The sequence below is a fragment of the Cololabis saira genome, chromosome 6, assembly GCF_033807715.1.
Source record: "Cololabis saira isolate AMF1-May2022 chromosome 6, fColSai1.1, whole genome shotgun sequence".
Lineage (NCBI taxonomy): Eukaryota > Metazoa > Chordata > Actinopteri > Beloniformes > Belonidae > Cololabis > Cololabis saira.
Window position 1 is genome coordinate 13,010,561 of NC_084592.1, and position 26,734 is coordinate 13,037,294.

Here is a 26,734-nt window from a genome sequence, read left to right on the forward strand (position 1 = left end):
TTGATTAGCGTCATCTTGTCGGCAGAATGTGGCTCTATTAATTTGTCTGAATGCGTTTGAAAATAATTTATATGAAATGTTATTCTGAGGACTATTAAATAATTTAAAAAAATGAATGAGCCAGTCAAATCAATAACGGCCTATGAAATAAATCCTTAAACAAATAAATAGCAGATTTCCAATCATATTAAAGTCGCAGCAGCAGCAGCCAAACGTATCCGTGACACCCAAGTTCACTTTTGTCTGGGGATTTCTTAAAAATGTTTTTTTATTTTGAAATATGAAATAGCAGTGGAACGGCTGAGTGAAGTGATAACATCTGAGAAAGGTGGAGTCTGGTACACCGTTGAGCCAACCTGACGTTGCTATGACGACAGTTTCACGCCAGTTCTACATCCCTCACTTCCCGTTAAACACACACATGCATACTACATTCCCCAGTTTCACTCAGTGTTTCATGTGCTGATGGTTAAATGGGTGTGATATTTCCGAGTAGCAGTGATGTTCCTCCTTGCAGGATTTTGTGTTATTGTGTTACTGAACAACTAAATGGCTGCAGTCTGGAGTTGGTGGCCGGAGCTGAGCAGTTCTCTTGCATGATGCTCTCTACCTAAAACAGTTCTTATTCAGATTGACTACTGAGTAGTAGGGCGTTCATGGAGTTGTTAAAAAGCAACTGTGTTAAGAGTCTTTGTCCTCTCCCCTCGCCTTATTACTCAGCCTTAATTAGTCCAGAGAGAAGTGAAGAGGCCAAATTGGTAGCAAGAGGGCCCTGGCTCTCATTGTGGCACTGGGCTCTGATAACCTTGAGTTCACTGCGTAGCTCTGGCTAGTTTTTATCTTTTTCACTTTAATGCTGTGGAAAATTATTGATGGTGAAATTGAGCACAGATGCAAACAGCCTTTTGCCTTGAGCACAGATGGTTTAAGCAAAAGATAACTCATATTGTAAAGGAAATATCATTTAAAGATGGATTAACGCAGGCATGATTCACTCAAACAAACAAACACACACTGTCTGAGATGATATTTATATTAGATCTGGCACAGACTAAAAGTTGCTATGATCTGTTTGTGGTATTATTATAATAATAATAATAATAATGATAATAATGATAATAATACATTTTATTTCTAGTGCACTTTTCATTAAAAACAAATCTCAAAGTGCTACAAGTTGAAATCAACCATGAATAAAATCAATAGGAAAAGGCAACAGTGCCAAAAAAGTTGAAAGATGTCCGAACACAAACAAACGGTTATGTCTTGTACGGTACATAATGTGGATTTCTCATATGGCAGGAACAGACACGGTAGTATAAAACTGGATGATCTGTAATGCAAACTAGGGCCAACATGGAAAATGCAATTATTATACAGTCTAATAGAGTAGTTTTGACCTGAATAAAATAACGTAAAAGGCAACTTGAAGTTTAGGAGTCAGCAGTGTGGAGAGAGTATTTTTGGCTCTCCGAGATCCTGACTGGCACGTGACCAGTGCATGTTTAAAAAAGTAATCAGTCACAGGCTGTCATAGATTTGGGTCTGGAGCATTTTTTCCCCCCAAGATGCCACTTTTATAGATTGCATTCCTTATTTTGACTGACCTTATTGAAGTTCAGTCTGTGGTTGTAATCTTGTCCTTCATCAAGCATCAAGCAGATCTTCTGATGAAACTGAGACGTGACCAGCAGACTCTGTGTAGTGGCCACTATAGCTTTATTGGCTTTCCTGAAAGCTGCAGTCTCTTGATCTTAATCTAAACTTCTCTTATGTCTTATTCATGTGGGACCAGTATTATCTGGGGACATGTGGTAATTAGTAATGATTACTGAGGATGTATAATCCAGGGTCTATGATTTGTATAGTAAAAATTCCACCACAAATGACCTACAGTATCCTATTTCAGCAGACAGATGGCTTGGGGTACTTTTAATGCCGTTTGAACTCAGTAATTCAATGATTCGCTGCCTCTTTTTCAGCGTAATTATGGTAGCTAATGTACAGTAGATAAAGTAGCTTTAGATTGTGATCAGATTTTGATTTTTAGAGATTTTAATGCAACAAGTCGCTTAGTAAAGACTTTTTGAACTCGACCACTTCTTTTTAACTTGAATCAGTTAGTGAGAATCAACACATGAGAAGGGACACATCCTCTATGATTTTAACTTTGGGTTTACATGGAGATGTGAGGGAGATCCTGGATTCTATTTTATTTGAGTTCAGTGTTTTAACGTCTGCGCATTGGCTTGCAGGCCTCTGTTTGCTCCGGTCACCTGATCAAGGCACAGACAACGTTGGATTGTTTTGGCTGCTTTTACAGACTGAGCTTCCCTCTTTGGAGTTCCACCAGCGTGGGAATGTTGATCAGCTCCTGGATGATTTTAACTTGGTTTGTATGGATAACTTAGATGCTGTTGCTCCTTTAAGAGTAAACGCTGTAAACCACTTCAGAACATGACTCAATGAACACACTGTGCTTAGATGTACTTCCAGAGAGAAAATGGAACGAGGACAAGCTTCTTATTTCTTTTGAGATGTTAAAAAAAACGAGTAGCAGGCTGCTGTCAAAAATTCCAAGAACAAGTTTATTTCTGGTTTTGTGTCCAAGAATATCAGCAAGCCTCAAATTCTTTTTAATTCACTGAACTCCCTCGCGAATCCTTATGATTCCTCCTCCCTGACTCCTTCGGTCTCACTTTGTGAAAGGTTTTTAAAGTGCTTTGTTGATAAAGTGAGTGCTGTCAGGTTTTGACTCTTACTTTGCCCCCCTGATCCTGCTGCTTCACCTGTATCTCCTGCTGTGGGTAAACAGCTTGAATCTGTGACCCTCTCTCAGGTTTCTGAAATAGTTCAGCACCTGAGGCCTTCATACTGTCCAGACAACAGCATGGTGTCATTATGGTTGTGTTCTAGCTGCTTGTGCAACCTCTCCTTAAAAAGAGCAACTTGGATCCTAATGTTTTCTTAAAATTTCCAAGCTGCCGTTTCTTTCCAAAATTTTAGAGAAGGTGGTTTATCTTCAGTTAGAGCAGACCATTCCTGGTCCTCGAGGTCCGTGTCCTAGACATTTTAGATGTGTCCCTGCTTAAACACAACCCTGATAGACATCGCTATCATTACCAGACTTGTGGTGAACCTTGGTGAAATATTGATAACGATCTTTAATTGGAATCAGGTGTGTTGAAGCAGGGAAACATCTAAGGCTGCGTTCAGACTGCAGGCAAATATCCGATTTTTAGCCCATCCAGATTGAAACTGGATGACTCTTTTGAAGTCTGAACAGTCCCAAACTGCATGATATCCGATTTTTGCAAACCAGATGGAAACCACCTCCGGGAGGTAGTTTCATATCCGATCCATATCTCATTTGGGCAGATGCGTGTCAGTCTGAACAGCTCCAAACACTCAGATCGGATATGACTGTCCCAGACGCTCCAAACCACCCGCCCATTTCCAGTTGTGGAGCTACTCATCCTTTCACAGAGAGCATGTACAATCTCTGATGTCACGTCAAAAACTATTATTTGTAGTTTGAGTGTTGCAAATTCACATTACAAATCATGTTTTAATAGCAGAAAAAAAGACCGCATTTCCACGTAGGTGCGGGTCGCCGCGTACCCTACGCCGTAGGCTCTGCGTTGGTGTAACGCGGAACCATAAATCAGCCTTCAGTCGCGCTGTGAGCTGAACCTGCAGCCCGTCAGCCCCTCTCCTCCTAGGAGGACAGGTTATGGAGCGGGGCTGCCAGTTATTAATTGCTGGTTCGTTTTGTTAACTCTGAGCTTTGTTGGTTGGTTTGTTAGTTTGCTGGTGGTTTTGTTCTGAACACCTTTCTCTGTTTCTCATTTTGCTGGGACGTCGGGTCCCTCCGCCGATCACACAACTTTTGCGGTATGCGTTCATTTTTATGTCTAAAAATGATGCGCAGTGCCGACCCAATCAGAAACGGTACAGATATTTTGGGATTTTTTATATATATAAAAGAAATACATGACTTCACACAATACACGCGCTGGGTGACGCCTCCGCTCCGACGTCGTTGCTACGGCAACCCGTCAGATCAGTCAATGTGTGGCGCAGTCTGAACAGAGCCAGATCCGATATGGACACTTGCTAAAAACAGTGTGGACAGTCAGCCGTGAAAATCGGATATGAGAAGGAATCAGATATATATCAGATTTGCCTGCAGTCTGAACGCGGCCTAAAACATGCAGGACACGACTCTCCAGGATCAGGAATTGCCCACCCCTGATCTACAGCTATATGGCATTTTAGTCTGGCTTTAGGTCCTGTCACAGCACTGAAACGGCCCTTTCTCAAGGCGTGCAATGATTTGATTCTGCTGTTTAATTCTTCTTGACCTGCTGCCTTAGACACAGTGGATCATGACATTCTTTATCACGATCAGATCAGTCTGTGGTGTGAAGGGCACCACACTTAAATGATGCAAGTCTTGTTTATTTGACAGGAGTTTTTCTGTCCAACTTCTGTACATTTTTCCTCCTCAGAGGCCCCGACTTTAACATGGGGTACCTCAAGTCTCTGTTTTAGGCCCTATTTTATTTTCTCTTTACCTGCTATTTTTGGAAAATATAATGTGTTGTTTCATTGTTATGAAGGTGACATCAAGATTTACTTGCCTTTAAAACCTGGTGGGGCCCAGTGTGTACAGAATTTGCAGAAGTGTCTACAAGATGTTAAAACATGGATGGAGCTGAAGTTCCTCTGCTTACATTAAATAAAACAAAGGTCTTAGTGTTTGGGATCTTGCCATTATTTTCATAATTTGATCTTTTATAGACTGGACTACTGCAACTCCCTTTATAGCGGGATGGAGCAATCTCTTCTCCGTCACCTCCAGCTGGTCCAAAATTCAGCTGCCCGCCTATTAACAGGGACAAGATGGTGTGAAGATATTACCCCAATATTCTCTTCACTGGCTGCCTTTTTCTTATACATTATTTTTTTAATTTAGCTCTTGCCTTTAAAAGGTTATACGGTTTGGCACCTCCTTATCTTTCTGAACTCCTTCATAGTCTGCCAGAAATGAGATTTTAAATCTCTTTTAAAAACATCTTTTTAAACTGGCTTTTAACTCCAGCGAGCACGATCGGTAGGCCGGCCCTTGCATTGTCTTTTATTGTTTATAATATTGACATTGCTTACTGATTTTATTTGTAGTTTATGGTTGTATTTTGTTGTATTTTTATTCGTCTGTACAGCACTTTGGTTGCCTTGTGGCATGAAGTTTTGATTGAAATACAATGATAATAGGTCTATATCCACCCCATATAGCCTGGTAATATGATAGTTTTTGGAGATAAAAGTAAAAAAAAATAGTCAGCTTCACATCTATTTAAGCATGAAGACCAGAAAGACAATACGATGACATGCGTAGCTGCATACGGTGAAAAACGTCAATGTCATCTAGCTCAAAGCCGAGTCTGAAGGCACGAAAGCAGCGCTTACAGTTACTGTTCAGTTTTCTGTTACCATGGAAACTTAGGTCCATAAGCCTGTTTATTTTCAGGTTTTGTTACATTTCCGAAGTTCCAAGTTTTTGTGCTATGAGAAACTTCCAAGTCAATATTCAAAGTTATTTAAATGTTCAACAATGCTCAAATCCTTAACAGCACATCTGTGATTACTATCCGCAAAGTATAGTAAAACTCAGTTTGTTTATTCCAATGAATCGACTGTTTGGGTGCAAGTTTCGAACTACTGGGGGCCTCAAGATAAAACTAGTCTCATGCAAACAGGATTTTTAGTGGAGAATACTGAATATTTCAGTCTCCAGCTTTTACTCCCACAAGTGATGTAACGTGGTCACAGTCAGCGACATGACACAGTTGCTCAGGCATGCAGGGGGTGAAGGTGATGAAGATGACGCAAAACCGGGATGACGTTTGAACACTCAACTCAACTTCCAGCCCAGTACTGGAGTAAATATACTTATTATTCATGTTAACTGCTTTTCTTAGGCTGGTTTTCACTCAGAGTTTCATGCCACCATAAACTTAGTTTCAAGTTGTTCACACTACATTTTTCTGCTTTTATTTTTTTTCAAACTCATTGCATGTACAGTGATTTCAGAAAGAAACCATTCCCTATTTCAGTTATGGTTCAAATTAACATTTTACATATTAGGACATAGTAAATACAGAAACAGTGAATGAAAAACAAAGTTTCCAGTTATTGATGCCATTAGAGTGTAGTGGAGTGAATAGCAGCCAGGTCACAGTCCTGTAGTTTTTCTCCTCCTTCTAGTGTCTCTCCCATGTTTTACCTTGATTGGTGCCCAGGGTAAAATAGTGCATTGCATCCTGGGAAAGAGTTTTCCCAGTGACACATAGCAGTGCTCCCATGGGTGACAACCAGTAAAAGAAATGACGTTTATTTGTGGCCATAAAGTCACAGCAAGAATTTAAAGTCGATACCTTGCACAATAAACTTAGATCTTTATGCATTCTTGTGCCATGGTGGAGCAGACTTGCTGAATTATGGATCAGAGTCTCAGTGGACACCCAAAGGGGTGCAGCTGCACAACCTCACACTATACCTTACATGGAGTAGCTGGTTATTTTGCTGCAAAGATGGACTCATTTTAACTATTTTTTTTCAATGTATAGTTAGGAATAGCATACACAACTAATAGCTCTTCTGGGATGAAGTACTTTATTGTCTTTCTTTTTATTTGTTGCCACATTAAATAAAAGGACATTCCATTAACTGTGTATCAGGAATTTTGATCCCAACATCTTCTCTGTTGTAAAAATGTAATTTGAGTTTCAAATAAACTTGTACATCAATAAAGATATACTTAACACTGAGGAACGCTGGCCAGTCGAGCAGAGGCATGAAACTAAACCCCGTCTTTAATCATGACATGTCAATTGTGACAAAAGCACTGAATATTTTTTCCCTCCTTCATGAAATGTTTTTAAATCTGTGAATAGAGATGCACCTTCTTACTAAAAATGTAGTCCGGATTCACAACACTGCAAAAAACCCAGATTTAATCGTGAGAACATGTGTATGTTTATGAATAACTGCAAACGTACCGCAGATTCCTGCTGTTTATTATCTGAAGAAGAGCAAAATGCGCTCGAAATGTCACTTGTGATGTGCTAAATAAATCTGCACTGGGGAGCAAAAGTGTGCGATCTCCTCTCTTGTTTTTTCCTGCTGTTCATTATCTAGCATAAATCCCCATCCAGTGACCACCGTATAAGGAGGTGTACAGGTCTATTCTGTAGACATGGTGCCAGTCAAAGAGAGAGGGAAAATGTTCAGATATAGGCACTTTTAACAAACTGCGGTGGAGCAAAATAAAATCTAAAAATATATACAGTCAGTCCGGAAAGTATTCAAAACGCTTCACTTTTCCCACATTCTTTTATGTTACAGCCCTATTGATAATAGGAATAAATTCATGTTTTTTCTCAGAATTCTACACAAAATACCCCATAATGACAACATTAAAAAAGTTTTGTTATGATTTTTGTAAATTTATAAAAGATAAAAAACTATATCACCTGTTCATAAGTATTCAGAACGTTTGCCATGAAGCTCAAAATTGAGCTCTGGTTCATTCTGTTTCCACTGATCTCTGTCAAGTTGTTTCTACAGCTTAATCGTCCACCTGTGGTGAATTCAGTTGATTGGACTTGATTTGGAAAGACACACCTGTCTATATAAGCTCTCACAGTTGGCAGTGCATGTTGCAACACAAACCAAACATGAGTCAAAAGAATTGTCTTCAGACCTCCGAAACAGGATTGTTTCGAGGCACAAATCTGGAGAAGGGTACAGAAAAATTTCTGCTGCTTTGAAGGTCCCAGTGAGCACTGTGGCCTGCATCATCCTTAAATGGAAGAAGTTTGGAACCACCAGGAATCTCCCTAGAGCTGGCCGCCCGCCTAAGCTGAGCAATCGGGGGAGAAGGGCCTTAGTCAGAGAGGTGACCAAGGACCCGACGGTCACTCTGTCAGAACTCCAGCGTTCCTCTGTGGAGAGAGGAGAAACTTCAAGAAGGACAACCATCTCTGCAGCAATCCACCAATCAGGCTTGTATGGTAGAGTGGCCAGGCGCAAGCCCCTCCTTACTAAAAAGCACATGGCAGCCCGACTGGAGTTTGCCAAAAGGCACCTGGAGGACTCTCAGACCATGAGAAACAAAATCCTCTGGTCTGATGAGACAAAGATTTGAACTATTTGGCATGAATTCCACGCGTGGTGTTTGGAGGAGACCAGGCACCGCTCATCACCTGGAGAACACCATCCCTAATGAAGCATGGTGGTGGCAGCATCATGCTGTGGGGCTGTTTTTCATCAGCAGGACCTGGGCGACTAGTCAGGATTGAGGGAAAGATGAATGCAGCCATGTACAGAGACTTCTTGGATGAAAACCTGATCCAGAGTGCTGTTGACCTCAGACTAGGACGACGCTTCATCTTTCAGCAGGACAACGACCCAAAGCACACAGCCAACATATCAAAGGAGTGGCTTCAGAACAACCATGTCAATGTCCTTGAGTGGCCCAGCCAGAGCCCAGACCTGAATCCCATCCAACATCTCTGGAGAGATCTGAAAATGGCTGTACACCGACGCTCCCCATCCAACCTGATGGAGCTTGAGAGGGTCTGTAAGGAAGAATGGGCAAAACTGCCCAAGAATAGGTGTGCCAAACTTGTAGCAACCTATTCAAAAAGACTTGAGGCTGTAATTGCTGCCAGAGGAGCTTCTACAAAGTATTAAGCAAACGTTATGAATACTTATGCTCATTTGATTTCTTGTTATTTTTATTTTTAATAAATTTACAAAAGTCGCATCAAAACTTCTTTCATGTTGTCATTATGGGGTGTTTTGTGTAGAATTCTGAGAAAAAAAAATGAATGTATTCCTATTATCAATAGGGCTGTAACATAAAAGAATGTGGGAAAAGTGAAGCGTTCTGAATACTTTCCGGACTGACTGTATGTAGATATTGCTCTGTAGACTACGAAAATGACGCGCTGGTGATACACAGACCTGGATAGAGGTGACTAGTGTAGGTGGTGTCTTCTGTCCAATAAAGCATTCAAGCAGTGACATGACACTTGTTTGATATAAAGCTGGGTGTAAAAGGCAGATTTCTCTACATGAACAAAACTCTGCTGCAGACAACTGCACTATAACTGACAAGCTCCTCTTTAAGATTAATGTGACTTTTAACAACATTTGTTGTTATATTATGCGTTTAATGGCCATGCATTGTGGCACCCAGGCAACGCATTGCTTTTAACACACATTTGAAGAAATGATGGGTTGGAAGAAAATAATAGTACAGTAATTCTCCTTAATTGAAGGTTGTTTAAAGTTTGTTGGCCCACAAACCTTTTACTGTTTTTGCAGTGTCAAATTATTACAACTTTTAAAACGTATTTTTAGTAAATGCAACATTGCATGGAAGTAGGGGACAGGGTGCTTGATTGGCAAACCGGGGCGGTTGTCTCTCTGTTTAAAAAGGGGGACCGGAGAGTGTGTTCCAACTCTAGGGGGATCACACTTCTCAGCTTCCCCAGGAAAGTCTACGCCAGGGTACTGTAGAGGAGAATACGGCCGATAGTTGAACCTCGGATTCAGGAGGAACAATGCTGTTTTTGTCCCGGTCGTGGAACACTGGACCAGGTCTACACCCTCTGCAGGGTGTTTGAGGTTTCATGGGAATTTGCCCAACCAGTCTACATGTGCTTTGTGGATCTGGAGAAGGCATTTGACCGTGTCCCTCGTGCCATTCTGTGGGGGGTGCTCGGTGAGTATGGGGTCCGGGGCCCTCTATTAAGGGCTGTCCGGTCTCTGTATGATCGGAGCAGGAGTTTGGTTTGCATTGCCGGCAGTAGATCAGACTTGTTCCCGGTTTATGTTGGACTCCGGCAGGGCTGCCCTTTGTCACCGGTCCTGTTCATTATGGACAGGATTTCTAGGCGCAGCCAGGGGCCGGAGGGGATCCGGTTTGGGAACCACGGGATTTCGTCTCTGCTTTTTGCAGATGATGTCCTGTTGGCTTCATCGAACCAGGACCTTCAGCCTGTGGGCATGGGGCGATTTGCAAGGAGAGGTGCGGAGCTACCTGGGGTGCCCTCTCCAGGTAGGTGGAGAGGTCTTACCTCAAGTGGAGGAGTTTAAATATCTTGGGGACTTGTTCACGAGTGAGGGAAAGATGGAGCATGAAATTGACAGACGGATCGGTGCAGCGTCCGCAGTTATGCGGTCGGTGTACCGGACTGTCGTGGTGAAGAAGGAGCGAAGCTCTCCATTTACCAGTCAATCTACGTTCCCACCCTCACCTATGGTCATGAACTTTGGGTAATGACCGAAAGGACAAGATCGCAGATACAAGCGGCCGAGATGAGTTTCCTCCGCAGGGTGGCTGGACATGGAGAGGAGTCCGCTGAGGTGGCTTGGGCATCTCTACCGGATCCTCCAGGACGCCTCCCTAGGGAGGTGTTCGCATGTCCCTCCGGGAGGAGACCCCGGGGAAGACCCAGGACACGCTGAAGAAACTATGTTTCTCGGCTGGCCTGGGAACGCCTCGGACTCCCCCCGGAGGAGCTGGAGGACGTGTCTGGGGTGAAGGAAGTCTGGGCATCTCTGCTAATGGCACTTTTCCACTAGTCTCGCTTCAGCCCGGCTCGGCTCGACGCGGCTCCACCCGTGTGTTTTTGCACAGCCAGGGGAGAAGTGGGGGGGTTGGGGTGAAGCTGCTGTGACGTACTCGATTGCGCAGCACCTTTGTTTGTGTCGGCGCAGATGAGAAATCAGCTGGAGCCGGGAGCGGCTGAGAAAAAAACAGCCCGTCTACATCCCTTTTTTAATTTTCTCGACTGCCACCAGGTTTATGAACATCTGCACCTTAGAGTTGGATCACCAAACAGACGTTTGTGCTGTATAATAAAATCTCTGCAAGCTGCGAGTCGCCTCGCGCTGACTCCCGCTTCCTGATTCAAACGTTTGACGGCCCCGCCCCCCGACCAATCCGTGGCGAGGAGGGTGGTGACCTCAGAAATAGTCCCGGCTCAGCCCGCATAGAACCTCGCTCGAATGGTTACAGAAAAATGTATTGGCTTGGAGCGGCTCTACCCGTCTCAGCCCTAATGCAAAAGCGCAAAACGGGTAGAACCGAGCTGAGGTGATACTAGTGCAAAAGGGCCATTAGACAACTGGCCTTGCGAACCGGTAACGGATGCGGGGAATAAGATGGATGGGTGGATGCAATTCCTGTACAGCTGGCATGTACTCCTTCAAAACAGCTGTTCCTATACAAAGTGAAAGTTCATACACATGAGATGCTATATTTCCAGTTCGGATTCAGCTTTGGAAATACATATTTAAAAGTATCTGCAAATTGGGAAAACAAAACAAACAATTTCAATTGAATTGAACTGAATCTGCATATTGAATAAAGAAAAAAACTACAGACCAAATAACACTTCAAAGGTGTAAAGTCTGATTACTTTTTATTCTTATGTTCACTCTATATTCACATTAACTCTACAATAGTTGGGATGAGGATTACATTGTGGTCGTACCTATGAAAGGTTTGCAGTTATATTTTCATAGATGCCAAAACACACGTACATTTCACTCTGTGAACAGTTTGTGCACAAATGTGTTCAGTTTGATGAATGTGCCCCATTGATATTTGTACTATAACAAGCAATGCATGAGTGTGTTGATTTAATGGAAAAACATAATGTAAAGCACTTAAATAAGGTTAAAAGCCGCTATAAAGCCTCTGGTCATCTAAAATGAAGTTGCCAAAATCATTCATTATTTTTTGTAGTTCACAAAGATTTAGAACATTCCTAAATGTCCTAAAGTAGGTTGGTGAATAATGGCTGTTTGAAGCATAGATGTTCATAGTCCTGGACATTGATGGTCGGGTGGTCTGTTGCACGTTTTTTGCAAAATAAAACGCACCAGATTTTCGTGTATGAGTGCAATTGAATTTTTAAATTGCTCCCAAACAGGAATTTTGGTGCTTTTCACTTCCCTCACTCCATCTTTTGGTCTGTTCATCCAAAAGGTTTTTTATTCCCGGATATTTATGATTTTTGAACTCCATGACATGTAAAATTCTCATTTCTATTTGCAGCAAATAAAAAAAAAAGGATCCTTATCCAAACAGTATGTTCCCGAAGTGGAAACAATGCCCTTGAAGGGACCTCTTAACGGCTGTGTGGACGTGGAGATCTTGATATCTGTGGCAGGAGGAAGGGTGGAACGTTTGACTGATCACTCGTAATGATTGCCTGAGGGTGCAGAGCCATTCCTCATGTAGGAGAGGGAGAGGGAAAGGTAGCTGATATCACAGTCGTGGGAGGAAAGATGAATACAACTGGCCCCTCACTAAGCCCCACTCCTCCTCCAGATATCGTTATTGTGCCAAGATCGTATAGTTTATAGTCCTGGAGATTTTTGCAGTTATAAATCTTCGAATTTTACTGACAGTAGAAGTTTTGATGACCATCTGTTTGTTTGACATTTGTTACATATTTTATGTTTTTCTCGCCACACACCGAAAAATGTGCTCATGGTTTGATTTAAGAGGACTCGGACATCTTACATTTATAAGTGTTATTAATTTAGACTTAATGGCCACAGATGTAATATTATCATAATTGAGCACCTTGTAAAAAGGAAATAATGAATTGCTGGATAGTATTTTTCACTTCATAGTATTTAGTGTGTACATGTTCTCCTCTTCTGGTTGGTAGTGATGGGTATTTTTCTTCTTATCCTTCAAGGATTTTTGAGGTCATGACACAATATTGGCTGTAATCAATTGACATGATCAGATCTGTGAACATACGAGTTGCTGGAGCAGCGTGGATCTTCCTGACGTTCTTCCAACTAAACTAAGCCTACTTTCTCAGGGATTCACATCTTCACCCTTGCCTCGTTCAGATAACAATAGTTACATATTGTTTAATGATTTTATTCCAAAAGACTATTGAAATTGAACACTTTAATCTGATATTTTTTACACTATATTCCAGTAATTTGTGATCAAGAAAAAGATATCCTTAGCATTCCAGATAAAAACCCAAATATTTGACATCATTGTTGAGTAAGTGGATGCTATTAATTCCTTTTTTATTTGAGGTTTTTCTCTTAAAGAGGTTAAGATATGGAGAGAAGAAATATATCATTTTTTTTTTACTATCCCGAGAGTTATTACTTATTTACTTCCATTAAACATACATTCTCAGTTGACTTCATGGTACTGTACCTTGTTTAAAGTCCTAATTATTTGTTTCAAACGGTTTTATAGTTGACTTTATAAGTATTTTTTATCCTTGGTCCGTCCTTCAGACAAATCCAATATCTCAATACTTCAGAGCGAATTTTGAATAACTTCAAAGTTTGGAAATGTACTTACACTGGAGTGAATAGATAAAGTGGATAAAAGGCCTTGTCTAAACACTTTAGTTGCTGCAACTTAGGGTTTTATTTGCTCTTTATGACTAAATTTATTGAAATGCGTCGTAGCATAAATTTATATTGAAATTACGATGTTCTGCTTCATATCTCTTCCTGCAGTAACACTTTGTTGAACACTATAAATCCACTCTATTTTTTTTTTTGCGAGCTGGTCTAATTTTTATCAGTCTGATAATGGCTTTGTCTGTAGTTCTTGAGTTGGCACACATATATTGTATCTGATAGTTGTAATAATTTTGGCTCTAAAATGTAGAATGCAGTTGAGATGTTCTTTTACAATCTCCATTCATATATCCTCTACCTAATTTGCACTTGTCAATGTTTCCTTCAGAGTTATTAACCTCGTTTTCTCGGTACAGATGAGGGAATGACTTTACTGTTAAACAAGTGCCGGCAGCTTTGACTCTGGCACCCGGCCTGGAAACAGGCAATCAGGCTGGAGTTTAGCCAGGGAGCTCATGTTGAGCGGAAGGCCCCGGCAGACCCGTAACCCTCTGAGGCTGAAAGGAGAACATAGCAGATGTTCTAGTCTGCCCACAAATAAGTTGGTAACCAGTTATCAGCCAGCCAGAGCGCTCTGATTTGGCCAGGAGAGCTGACTTGGCTTTGTTTAGGTCTGCTCGGCTTAATCCAAAACGGGCTGAAATGTCACAGTGGACCTGGAGCTACAGAGGAAGAAAACTTTGAAACTGCTTTGCTTGCTTTGACCGTGATTGGACACACTTTTTTTCAATCTTACAAGGTCTTACATATTGGAACAAATGCAGAGAAAGTGTGTTGCAATGAGTCTTTAGTGCAAAAGTGTTTCGTTTTTACTGATAGGTGAAATCACTGCTAGTTTTTCCATTCTTTCATCATACATATACACAAAAAAGTTGTGTTTCAGCACTAACTTAACTTACTAACTGATCTGGTGTAATGGATGTTAAAACATTTTCATCCAAAAATGTATTTTTTTTTTTAAGTTCAGGTTTTACCCTAGAACGTTTCAAAAGGCTATTTCATCCTCATTACAATCATTTCATATATAATATACTGTCAATATACACGCACTTCGAATGTACTTGCATGTAGCGTGCTTGTTGTATATCTGGGTAATGCACTGAACACTACTTTCGATTAAAGAAACGCTGCATTTTTTTGTAAGAAACAGTGTCCTAGTTATTCTGCATAATGCACAGACTTCATTATGAAGCTGTTGTGTTCCATCTGAAGGTCATCATAGGAAATCTAGCCTCCTAAAACCTCCCACCTGAACAGGATGGTCCAGGGAAAGCTGTTAATCCTTTCTAGTCTCCAAATGATTAAACCCATGTGTTCGTGTTGTGAAGACGAGCATTGTGGATCAGACAGATGAAGATGAGTGCAGGGAATCAGAGAGGATGCAACTCGGTCCTCATGAACTGAAACAAAGGCTTTTGTTGGGTTTCTGAGAAGGCAGGGAGCTCCTTTTCACTTTCACATTTTAGCTGCAAAATCCTCGCCCTTCTTGATTGAAGCCTTCGCTTCACAGGTGCACGGATAACAGAATCTCTGCAATTGTGTTGTTCAAACCCAAACACGCAGACTAATCAGACAATAACACAAATATTTTAAGAATGCACACCTGCACTCTGCTCTCATTTTCCAAGAGGCTTCAGTCTTCAGGAGGGGCAGAATAATAACAAATTGTTCTGATTAATAACACAATGTTAGCCAACCTTGTGTGAATTCACACCAGAGAGCTACAAGCCTGTCGTCTAATGAAACTGGCGCAGGAGCCAAGATGGAGCGTGTGGGTGTTTGAGAGATAATGGAAGAGGAGAAGGAGACGGGGTTTGTGAAATTGTGATCGATGGACAGGAAGTGTTAGAGTAAAAGTTCGGTTGGAGGAGTGAAAGACTGTTTCAAATCCAGTCAAAAGAAAAGGACTGCATGTGTTAAGAGAGGACGAGTGTATGTTAATGGCCGTCATCTGTTCAGCCCTTTTGTTTCCATCTGCTGTTGAGATAATTCCCCCAAATAAATAATCCTCATTTTGGACAATTTGTTTCAGATAAGCAGGGTCAGACGAGCACAACCCCTCTCCTCGAGCTGCAGCCGATGCAGTGGGTGTTGTATGAAAGGCTGCAGACCTCAGACTCTGGAAACCAGCAGCAACAGATGCACTGCACAGAGAGATAAGAAGAGGGCTGGTGACAGGTAAAAGCCGACACCAGGCAGATAATCAGGAGCAAAAAGCACTATCAGTGATGGCAGAATGCTCGGTCCTGCTCAATGACCGAAAACACATGTGCAAATGAGTAGAGGGGTATCTGAGTCAGGGGTTGGAAAGAGTTATCAGGGAGAGATTAGCAAAACACAACTATCCAATGATAAATGAGAACAAACAGATGGGCAGGTAAAAGAGAGGGCTGATGGAAAGATGGAGGGAGTGATGGAGCGGAAAAAAGATGGGATCATGAGGTTATTTTATTCAAATAAAACTTCAGAGAGACATTAAGGAATACTTAATTGCAATATGAACAGGTTCCTGGTCCGTGAATAGTAACAGTTAAATAGCGAGTCCTGGTTTGGTCTCTACATGATGTATGATGATGTCACTGGCTTATTTATACACACACTTTCCTTTGTATGCAGCATGGTGTCCATATTATACACATTTTTATTCGGGGTCACCAGGGAAATCTGAGAATTAATGAGCTTATTAATCGGAGCGAAAACATGAAGGACAAAAAAAGGCAGCATCATTTTTCAGTGGATCGTTTGACTACTTGGAGACATTGTGACCCAAACCCGAATAAAATCTGGCCAAAGAGCCCAGAAATAACACGTTTAATGTGTTTTACTGAGAGAGATTATGGAAAATGGTTTTCTTAAAAGTAACCTAAGTGATGAAAGATGTCGAATAAATGTAGTGGAGCTGAAAGCTCCTTATTTCCAATGCTCCACTGACAGGTTGCCGTAATAAGGACATTTACAGTCATTTAGCAGATGCTTTTATTCCAAGTCAGTAATGTGAGGAACATGGTTCCTGCTCTGGGCCCTGGTCTAATCATTTGGTGCTGAATCTGTCGTCAGACCACGGCAACAACATCCTCCTCTGAAAGACATTTCACCTTCCATCCACAAGACTTCTGGCTGGTGATGAGCTCTGAGCTCATGAGCTGTTGAAGTCGTGCAAATCACTGATTTTTCCCGTCAGCTGAAACACCCACCCAGAACCCTCAAGTTTTTGAACTCTCCTTTCTCTGATGTTTTAATAAACAGCAGTTCCAAATTTCAAGCAGCAGATTTATCCCAAACACTTTTGCTTGTGTGAAGTCATGCATGGAAGACATTTTATTCCAACATACTGCAGATTTTGTCTTTTTTATTTCTCATTGCAAAAGTTCTCACGTGAAATAGGTCTTTCACAAAACATGCCTAATCAGGAGCGTCCAAGAACCCCTAATCAAAACAGCCTAAACGTGCCAGTAGACGTGCTAGTAACACCTTGAATCCACAAGCTGCTACTGAAAAAAAAAACAAAAAAACTCACCACCTTTGCTGTTTGATTGCGCAGCATTTTAGATGTCTGTTGTTAATACCAGTCTGATTGTTGCTCTGCCGACGTCACATGCTTAATTTCTCTTATTGGTTGTAATACCTCTCCAGCGGTGTCCAAGTGCCAACCGTCTAACTTCTGAGTTGAGGCTCATGCCTAAGATCCGTTGCAGCTCCTCAGATAGAGGCTGGCTGCAAAAGCCAGTCCATCTCCATTGAGTCACGTTAGAATGTCCAACTTTAGAGCAAAAATAAACACATTTCCAGCCTGGTTAAACAGTCTCAATTGCTACATTTCACACCCATGTCAACTCAACTGAGTGGGATGAATGTTTTTGTACCCCCCCAGGAGAGTTTATATAAATCATTAAATGTATTTCTTATGACTGATTGACAGTTGGCCCAGCCGATTGTTAGCCACTATCACTTTCTCATCCGCGCTTGGCGAAGTAACCGGGCATTTGTACTAAACCAGCGTCAGCTAAAAACGACAGTAATCTTTGATTTGACCGCTGAGAATGTGTAGAATGTTCTGCAGTAAACGTCTGCGGCAGCTCTGGCGATATTTCAGGGGGATCCGCTGAAGGAGCTGGATAGCCAAAGCTAACGTTTATTGACAGAAGGTGGCGTGTTTCCGTCAGCGAGGCGTTGCTCCATGCAAAGAAAAATGGGCTTTAAAACTGGGTTTAATGCTTCGTTCATTGCTTTTTACAGTCTATTGTGGTGTCCAAAAGCAGTTTCTTCTGCATCCACTGGTGCTACGCCGGAAATAAAAGTCAAACTTGGATGAACCAGACTAATTTCCTCTATCAGTAAGGAAAAGAATCTGACCGAGCTAGATCATGGCAGTTTTCCTCGTAATAGTTTACAAACATGAGATTTGTACTGTAGTTTATCATTGTGATGGACACGTAGCATCAAGCATCTGTATCACAAAATATTTACATCAAGACAGTATTCTCTGGCTCAATATCCTTGACAGGCCTCCATCTTCGCCTCGCTGGTGTCACACTGTCATGAATGCCTGAAGCAAACCTGTAGGTGCAAGTGACAGACGGGAGGGAAACGGGGGTTGTGTGGTGCAGGAGAGGGGCGCTCGGCTCCACCAGCAGTCAGTCCAATCTGTCAGGATCCGGCAGACGGCCAGGCCATCTTGCTATCAGCTACGCCTGCCTGACTGCAGTGTATTTTTAGAGAGATTTAGAGGTTCCTGTCTATGATGGTAATAACACTGCAGCTCCCGCACAAAGCCAGACTCCTTTTGAATGGAGTCGTAGATAAGAGGGGATGGTGGGGCGGCGCAGGGATTCAAGCGGAGCTCACTGTAGCCGATATGAAATGAGGAAGGATTTAAAGGGCAGTGCCGCTGACTTCAGCAGCTACAATATGATGTTCATATATGTTCAGTGATCTGATGAGATCTCGGCTACTTCAAGGAATTGTGACATTTTGTTTGAACCACAAGTAAGCAGATACGTTGAAATACATATTTCTCGGATGGGTATCTGAGGAAAAAAAGGAGGATAAGTCAGGCCACATTTCTAAATAAAGTAGATTTTCTTTTCTGTTCCTCCTCCTCATGTGGCTTGTATCACGTTGTGCCGGGTTTATAGGATACTGAAGATTGCAATTGCAGATATATCTTTCTCCAGATCAATAACAGTTATAGTTACTATCACCATCTGATTTCTACTGCTCTTTTAACTTGAATTTACAGTGTTGTGCTTCCCTTGGACCATCTCGAGTGGATGTTCAGCTGGTTCTGGTTCTAATTGCTCTGAATAACACCTCAGCTTTTCACTGCAGCAAATGAGTTTTAATTTTGAAAAGGTCAAGGTCCCTGAGTTTTGTTTATGTTCTCTCTCACTCCCTTTTGAAAGCAACGTGGCTGCGTCATGACTGGACAAATGTATCTAACTCCGAGGTTTGTCTTGCACAGGTAATTCTCAAATGGGAGCAACCATTGTGGATGCTTTAGACTCGCTGTACATCATGGGTCTGCACGAGGAGTTCAAGGACGGCCAGGAGTGGATCGAGCAGAATCTGGACTTCGGTGTGGTGTGTAATAACTTTCCTTTTATATGCATAGCATTTGGATGAGCTTTTGTGAGAGGACGGACACCTGTCCCAAACTTACATGTTAATACATCACTTGAGTGAGATTGGTGATGGTTAATGAGCCTCCCTTAAGAATCAGACGTTTTACAGTCTGGTTATCTCTGACCTACATACATCATGAAGTTGGCTATCACAAACTAACAGCTCATTTTACTGTAGGAGCTGCATTTTGCACCACAACATAAATAAAACTTATGAACATAATCTATGTACTGGAGCTCAGAAGGAGCCTTGGAAGTGGTGCTGATTTATTATTATCATTTTTAAGAAGTAATTCTGCTCCATTATCCATTTAATAGTATCCAGATTTTAGCTTCTTGGAAGTCAGACCTCTTGCCCTGCCAGCGTTGGTTTGATGCTGTTAATGGGGAGCTAATGTTCACCCCACCTTGGGTAAAATCAAGGGAATATTTCAAATGTTGCAGGTAATAAAAATGACAGTAGTTAATTTCAACCAAATGATGCTGAACAAAGCAGATTTAACTGCACTTCTTTTCTCTTTGTTTGTATTTTTACCCTTCGGTCTTCGCGTTTTCCTCTTTGTTCTTCTCAGTTGGTTGTAATTATTTTCTCCTTCCACTCACTCTTTTTTTTCCTTTAACTGTCTCTCTCTCGTCACCCTTGCCCATCATCGCTGTAGATCACCTAATTTATTTCCCTGTTTCAGTCCACTTCCTATTACCTGCTTTCTGTTCCTTGGTTTCACCTGTCAATCACCTCCCTGCTGTTTTTTTCCCTTAACGATCTCCCTCCGTGCTAACAAGCCTCCCACCACAGCTTTTAATGAGCTTTTACTTGCTTTTGTAGTCATTGTTGTTACAATCATACTTAGCCTCTCTTCTTTCTCTACATTAAGCAATCACACTTTCTGTTTTTCCCGCTCCATCATCTGCTACTACCGCCTTTACTTTTGATCTTTTTCCTTTGTTCTTTACATCTCTCCTCCAAACATCCACCATATCCTTTGCATTTATTTGTTGCTTTTTTACATGGTCATAATCCCTATTTTCTATCCCTCCATCATTTTCCAACCTACATCCCTTCTTATTTCTAAACTTTTCTCCTTCCATTTTATTTCTTTTTCGTTCCTTTATATCTTGACCTAACAAGGCTTCTCTCCACTCGTCCATCCATGTGGCAGAGCTCTCAATCCCTTTGGTCTTCCTTATAATATCCCCTATATTGTACCCTTTTGTTGTGACCAGTCTTCCTGAAGTTTCACTTCAGATCTCTCCGTCTACACTTCGTCATGCTTCATCCATTTTTTTCCCTCTTTTTCCCATCCTTTATGTTCTAATGGCAATAGTGTCTTTCATCCGAGCTTGTTACTCTCTCCACTGAGGCGATCACAGGGCAGCTAGCAGGTAGGCAGACGGTATCTAACAGTCTGACACTTGGAGGGCTAATTAACCTCAGGACCAATGAGGTTGAGAGGAATGGAAGGAGAGAAGAACAAGATGCCACTGAGTTGAGGGTGATGGAGAAATTGGTTTTGAGGAAATGGACCTCAGAGAACAGAAGTGGCAGAAGAGAAGTAAAAGGAAAGGTGAAGCATTGGGAAGAAAGCATGAAAGAAAGGCTGAAGATCATTGTTTGGTAGACGGGACTGTATCGTAGACGGAGGGTGAAAGTTTAAAACCATATGACAAATAAACTACGTTCCAGCTGTCCCACGCCATGTGCTTGCTCTCAAACAATTTTGTTCAGTGAAAGTGGTTGGATTGGTTTAGGGACACTATTGCAAATGTCTGCGTACAAAATAGATAGTAGGTTGCTGCTGTTTCTAAAGTTAAATTCAAATGTTATTGTCAATTGAGAAGGTGTTCAAAACATAACCAGAATACCTGTGTAGAGAGATGATGCAAAATAAAAACTTAAGCACACAGAGGTTAAACAATGAAAAGAGTTTTAAAAAATGCTTAAAGGGGACCTATTATGAAAAACAAGTTTTTTCTTGCTTTATCATATATAAAGTGGTCTCCCCTCAGCCTGCCAACTCAGAGAAGGAGGAAAGCAACCAAATTCTGCAGTGTCTGTACAGCCGCCCGGATGAGCCGTCCAGTGTGATGTGGATCTACGAGCCGTTCAGATTCTGCTCCTATCGTGACGTCATGACAGGAGCGATGCGTGAAACCACGCCCACAACTAACTCCACCGGCCGGAGCTTGCTCCATTTTTCCGTAGCGTGTATCGCGTCATTCAGGCAGCCAATCAGCACAGAGCCTCATTATCATAGCCCCGCCCACTCAGAATCCTGCATAGATAATGAGGTTAGGGAATGGGAAGATAAAGACATGGTTTAGAGACTGAATTTCTAATTTATTTAGAAAAAACAATCAAAAGCTTTTTTTTAAGACATTCAAGGCCAGTTTAAAATAGGTATTAGATGCCATAATAGGTCCCCTTTTAAAGAAAAAAAAAAAGGCAACAAAAACAAGTGTACCAGTCATCAGTGTGAGTTGTGGAAGTGTGTCTGATGTGCAGCTGATTTCTCCGTAGGCGTTATGGGGTGTGAATGAGCGGTCAGAGAGGGCGGCGGGTGACAGTCTGCTTGACCTGGCTTTTCTCTTCTGTACTGACAAGTTTGCTCCCGTTGTTTCTCTGAGATTTAAGCAGGATGTGTTGTAACAGAGGCAACTAATTAGCTGTTAGTAAGTACAGTACAGTAAGTTAGTGAGTACAGTTATACTTGTTTATGTTTTCATTTTATTTTAGTCAAGCTCGTATTGGCTTGTCTCGCAAACTCATATCCATCGAGGAGTTACATGTGTAACAATTATAATCAGTGAATTACTTTTACTGTGCAATGCATTCAACTTCTAAACCGGGTTACTATCAGAAACCCCAGTTAGATGAATAAGATTCATCCGTCTGTGATGGTGACATGAATGCTGAGCTTAAGTCCCATTCACTGTAAACCGGGTCGGTGTTCAGGTTGGATCTGTAAGTGGGCAGATAAGGCCGACCTGTCCAGTGTGCAGCTGGGATAGGCTCCGCCCCCCTCCAACGACCCTGAGAAGGATGAAACAGCTATAGAAGATGGATGGATGATAAAGCAGCGCGAGTTTGACACTAACTGCAGCCGGCGGCGGCTAAAGGTCACAGAGGCTGGCCGTTGATTCTCATGAAATGCAGAAGCCCGGTGGAAGCGCTCTGTCATCCAGACCGCATCGGCTTTGCTGGAGCGAGATGAGTGTGGGTTTGCAAAGTTCCCTTCTCATGAAAAGGAAGATGGCTGAGTGGAAAATGACGAGGGACAAAATGCATTACATAGAGATAAAGAGAAGACATTTTCGATGAACAGTTAGATGTGAGAGTAGGAATGGTTACAAGACAATATATCCACTAGATTACTTTGGATTTTGTTTCAGATGGAAGGCCATAGGTATCAAACCGATAAAAATGAGCTGAATACAAGTTTCAAGCTAAAGTATAAAATTAGTTTCATATGATAGGAAGGGAAAGTCTTTAATTAGACTAAAAAAATCCCTGCAAGCCTAGAAGAAGCTGTCTAACGGGATAAAAGATCCAAAATCCAGTTACACCACCTTTTAAAAATAGATGTTTGTTGGGTTGTTGTTTTTTTTAGCACAGTCATTTCTGAAACATCTGCTAGAACAGCCAAAGTAATAAAATATCTCATAAGCAATAACCAGTCTAAGATTTGTGCCTTTATGGAAAAAGGTGGGGAATTATAAAATGTAAAACAAATGTAATAAAAATGACAGGGATACGAAACAATGAGAGAAAAAGAATAGCAAATCTGCTCGTGTTGAGTAATAAGACTCATAAGAGGAGACTCGCCGGCTCATTTTACAGCAGTGAGAGGAGACACGAGATTAGAGGATGGAGAGGGAGGAGAGAGGAGGAGAGGATGAGAGCTGAGTCCCTTAACAAGCCACAGAAGGAAGAAGGGGGGGTGTGTCATTGTGCTTTCATGAACGCCTGCCAGTTTACCTGCCTGTGTTAGATGAAAGACGCAGGCAGTGCTTCCACATGCACCTATATGTGGTTTTTTGGGCTAGCTTAGATGTAATCCTGACGTGCTCCGGCCTCGTACGGGGCAGGTAATTCCCCATCTTAAAAGGGAGCAGCCGCTTTCCAGCCGGCTGTGCTCTGCCAACATAATTTGTGACAAAAGTCTTATTAAGGTCGTTCTTTGAGAGTATCAAAGATTTGCTCAAGTTGAAGGTGCAGCCGTACTGAGAATTTCTAGTTGGAGCTCTGAAGTTGGAATGAGGCCATAGTCCGGATCTCCATTTAGGAGATTAAAGGCATCAGTCTTTGTCAAGTTTAATCACTTGTCTGAGCTGCATGAGAGGAACTTCCACAGTGTTTCACTGAGCTGAACTGCCGCTGCACGCGCACCCTTCCTGTCGGAGCAAATTTGCTCTCTTTCACTTTCATCAGTTTGTGGTGTGTGATTGAGATTGGCTTTTAATTAGATCTGAGTTGCAGTCCATTTAGATTAAATAATGTGATTCTTAGGTTTTCCTCACAGTATTTCAAAAACCTTCCACAGCAATATTCTCAGCGGCCTTTTGGTTTCCGGTACTGCTGTCATGAGCTTTGCAGTCATTTTTGTTGAGATTTTTATTGCATTTCACATAATAAACCAATCTTTGAAGTGACTTTCTGTCATCTCTCTAAACATTGCTAAAATGTCTGCAGTTCTCCAAATAATTCCCTTAAACCCGTCTGGTGAGTACTGTCAGGTACTGCCAACAGACATCACTTTTCTCCTGCCGAAGCCTCCCGTCATCAGCTCCCTGAAACATTTAGAATAGAAGCCCTTAATAACCGAGACCTGTCTTGTTTGAAAGATTGATCTCACTGTTCCTGATTCCTCTAAAAGAAACGCTTTTCTGTCAGAATGCAGCTTCGCTTTTCCAGGTTTCCTGAAGTTCCAGGTCTGGTTTCCACTCTGGCCACAATATTCTCTGTCTGCTTTTGTATCAGAGCTTCAGTTTACCCTTTAATGTTAGATTTTTGTTATTATTTATGACCTTTTAAATTTAATTTTATTAGTATTTTGAACTTTTCTTTTTCAGTGCTTATGTTTTGGCCCCATAAAGCACTTTGGGTTGCACTTCTGGTAGAAAAGTGCAGTATAAATAAAATTATCTGTACTTAATTATGATTAAATTATACTAACCCCATGGCCCCATAAGCGGGGGGAAGGATGGATGGATATTTTAAGAAACAAAGTAGTTGCCTTGGTGATGGTGCCCCTATGAAGAGTATTGAGAACTCAAGTATCTGTTATGCTACAATTAAATTGTTTAAACACAGGGAAGTTTAGAAAGATCAACTGAAATAAACTCTGAATTTACTTCCCCATTTTAAACAGATTTACAGATTTGATGAGTTTATTGTAAACAAGAAGGTCCCCTGCCGGCTGTGGTGGATGGGAGGAGCTGTTTGAGTTATGAATGTAAACATTATTTTTAGTTTGTGCTGTAATCAATCGTGGGTTGGCTTTTTCTGTCCTGTGTTACGTGGTTTAAGTTGTTGTTTTTGTTTTATTCCCCAGAGCTGGGCTGCAGGTGTAATCAATGCGGTCAATGGCTCTAATAATGAAAATGAGACCCAAGTTACAGTCAGCTGGAAGTTTATCTTCTAATCTGTTTGGAAGTGAAGCCTAATTTAAGAGTTGATTTCCTGCACATGTGAGAACAAGTTTTGTAAGACAGTTCAGCAGTAATATCTGAATTCCAGCTCTGACATGATCTGAGCATGAACAGTTTTAGGATTTTCATATAGTCATCAGATCCTCTCCCTCCACCACCTCTCAATTCATCCACCCGCCTGCCACCACCTCATTCCCCACTTTCAACCTCAACGTTATTGAATGATTGAACACCTGCCACGTCACGTTGAGCCAAGCCCTGAGTCACTGCCAGCCTCTCCGCTGTCCTGGCTGCTCCTGCACTGCACCTTGGCCTCAGGTGATGGATGTGTCGGCAGGAGGGCTGCGTCCACCGCCAGCCTCAAAGCTAATAGGCTGTAAATTATCACATTAGTACCCTTGTAAAATAGAGAATTCGGTTGAGATGGAGACACAAGTGACCTCCGGTAGGCGATTGCTTTCCTGAGCCGTTACAGTTGTGCAGACTTATTTGTTAAAAACTCTTTTTGCAGTTTCATGGTGGAAACGGCTGCACTTAAATGTGAAGCCGAGGCGTCTCAGAAAGGAAGGAGTGCAGTTTGTGTTCGGGGCTTGACAGCCTCGGTAGATGGCCTGATGATTTACGTTTTCTTGTTTAGTTTCCCCTTCACTGCTGAGCTTTCATGGTCCAACACGGTGAAAGCTGTCATGTTGGGCCTGATCAGACGCCTCTCCTCGCAGCACTTCTCCTTCCAGTCGTAGCCCTTCGCTGGCAGTGACAGACGCTTGACAGCGACTTCTGTTGCTTTGTTTGCTCAGCACTTTTGTCACTCGGGATGATAACGTCGTTGCAGAGTAAGTATTTTGGCCGAGACGCCTGGTTGACATGTTTTCCACTTGTCTTCAGACTTAAAAGGCTATCGCCTCTTTTTTTTTTTTGTCTCACTCATTGTGCTTGAACGAACATGGGTGGAAGCTATAAAGCTTCACATTTTGCAGATGTGCCATCATTTTTCATGTTTTAGGGCAATTTACCGTCAAGCCCAATCACCAGACCCACCAGGTGATGATTATGGCTTCTCAGAAATGTCTCAGAAAATATCAATCTCCCTAGAAAAGTAGAATTGTTGCATCTCCGAATTGTCAGATTTTGTTTTTCGAGGCATCAATATAAGGCTTTGTGGAAATAAAATGACAAATTATTCCTTAACCAAAGTAAATAACAGGTTCTGTATTTTGAAATAGTCCAAAAGCATTATTTTACCCCCGTTGAAGACGGTGGTCTATGAAAGGAGCTCATGTTGTGGATTTTCTCCGGCCGTCTACTGGGTTTATTAGAGCGAAAACAAACATCCAAACAGAACTGGTAGATCACAGCTGTATTTGTTCTGATTCGGCTGTATCTAAACAAGATTTCCTTTCTGTATTTCGTCAAGGTAACAGCATCACTGGAGACTTGGGTCAGATAATTAGAAACTAGATGTATTCTGCACTCCTGCAGTTTCCCTGGTGCTTCCCTGGTTATGGGCTTTGTTGACAGGTGGCTGTGACAGTAGCTTACTGTTAGTGGCAGGAACTTACACGGAGAAGAAGAGATGGCTCTGAAGACGCGCTGCAGGTTTCTGTTTGTGCTGATCATGGTGCATCTGACTAAAAAGAGAAGAGGAGGTTCAGAGCAGCGGGTTGGGGGGGGGGTGAACCACGTTTTTCAGAAGTGACTCATCATAGATAAGGGAATGGAGTGACTCTATTTTATAGCTTCATGACAAAATGGTTTATTTAAATCAAAACATATTTTCCCAGACGTACCTTATGCGTCACTGCGCCACGCAAGCGATTCTGCACTCCCACAATCTGTGTTCTCGTCAAAGCTTTTTAAATCACGGTAGTTTTACGGCGTCGCTGCTCATTGAGGTCTGTGCACATAAACCACGGTTGTAAATGTCTCACAAGTGCGGCTGAGTGACAGACTCGGAGCTAGATAGACGGATTGTG

General features: G+C 41.9%; 2 protein-coding genes across 4 annotated transcripts in view; one reads left to right on the top strand and one right to left on the bottom strand.

Annotated features, from left to right (window-relative positions):
- Nucleotides 1-26,734, bottom strand: part of itgav (integrin, alpha V) — a 563,305-nt gene that overhangs the window by 338,897 nt on the left and 197,674 nt on the right. The gene's annotated exons all lie outside the window — the stretch shown is intronic.
- Nucleotides 1-26,734, top strand: part of man1a2 (mannosidase, alpha, class 1A, member 2) — a 140,717-nt gene that overhangs the window by 52,508 nt on the left and 61,475 nt on the right. For all 3 annotated transcript variants that reach the window (XM_061723305.1, XM_061723307.1, XM_061723306.1), the window contains exon 5: nucleotides 18,953-19,071. In XM_061723305.1, the coding sequence (XP_061579289.1) occupies nucleotides 18,953-19,071 (119 nt within the window). The remainder of the gene's footprint in view (nucleotides 1-18,952; nucleotides 19,072-26,734) is intronic.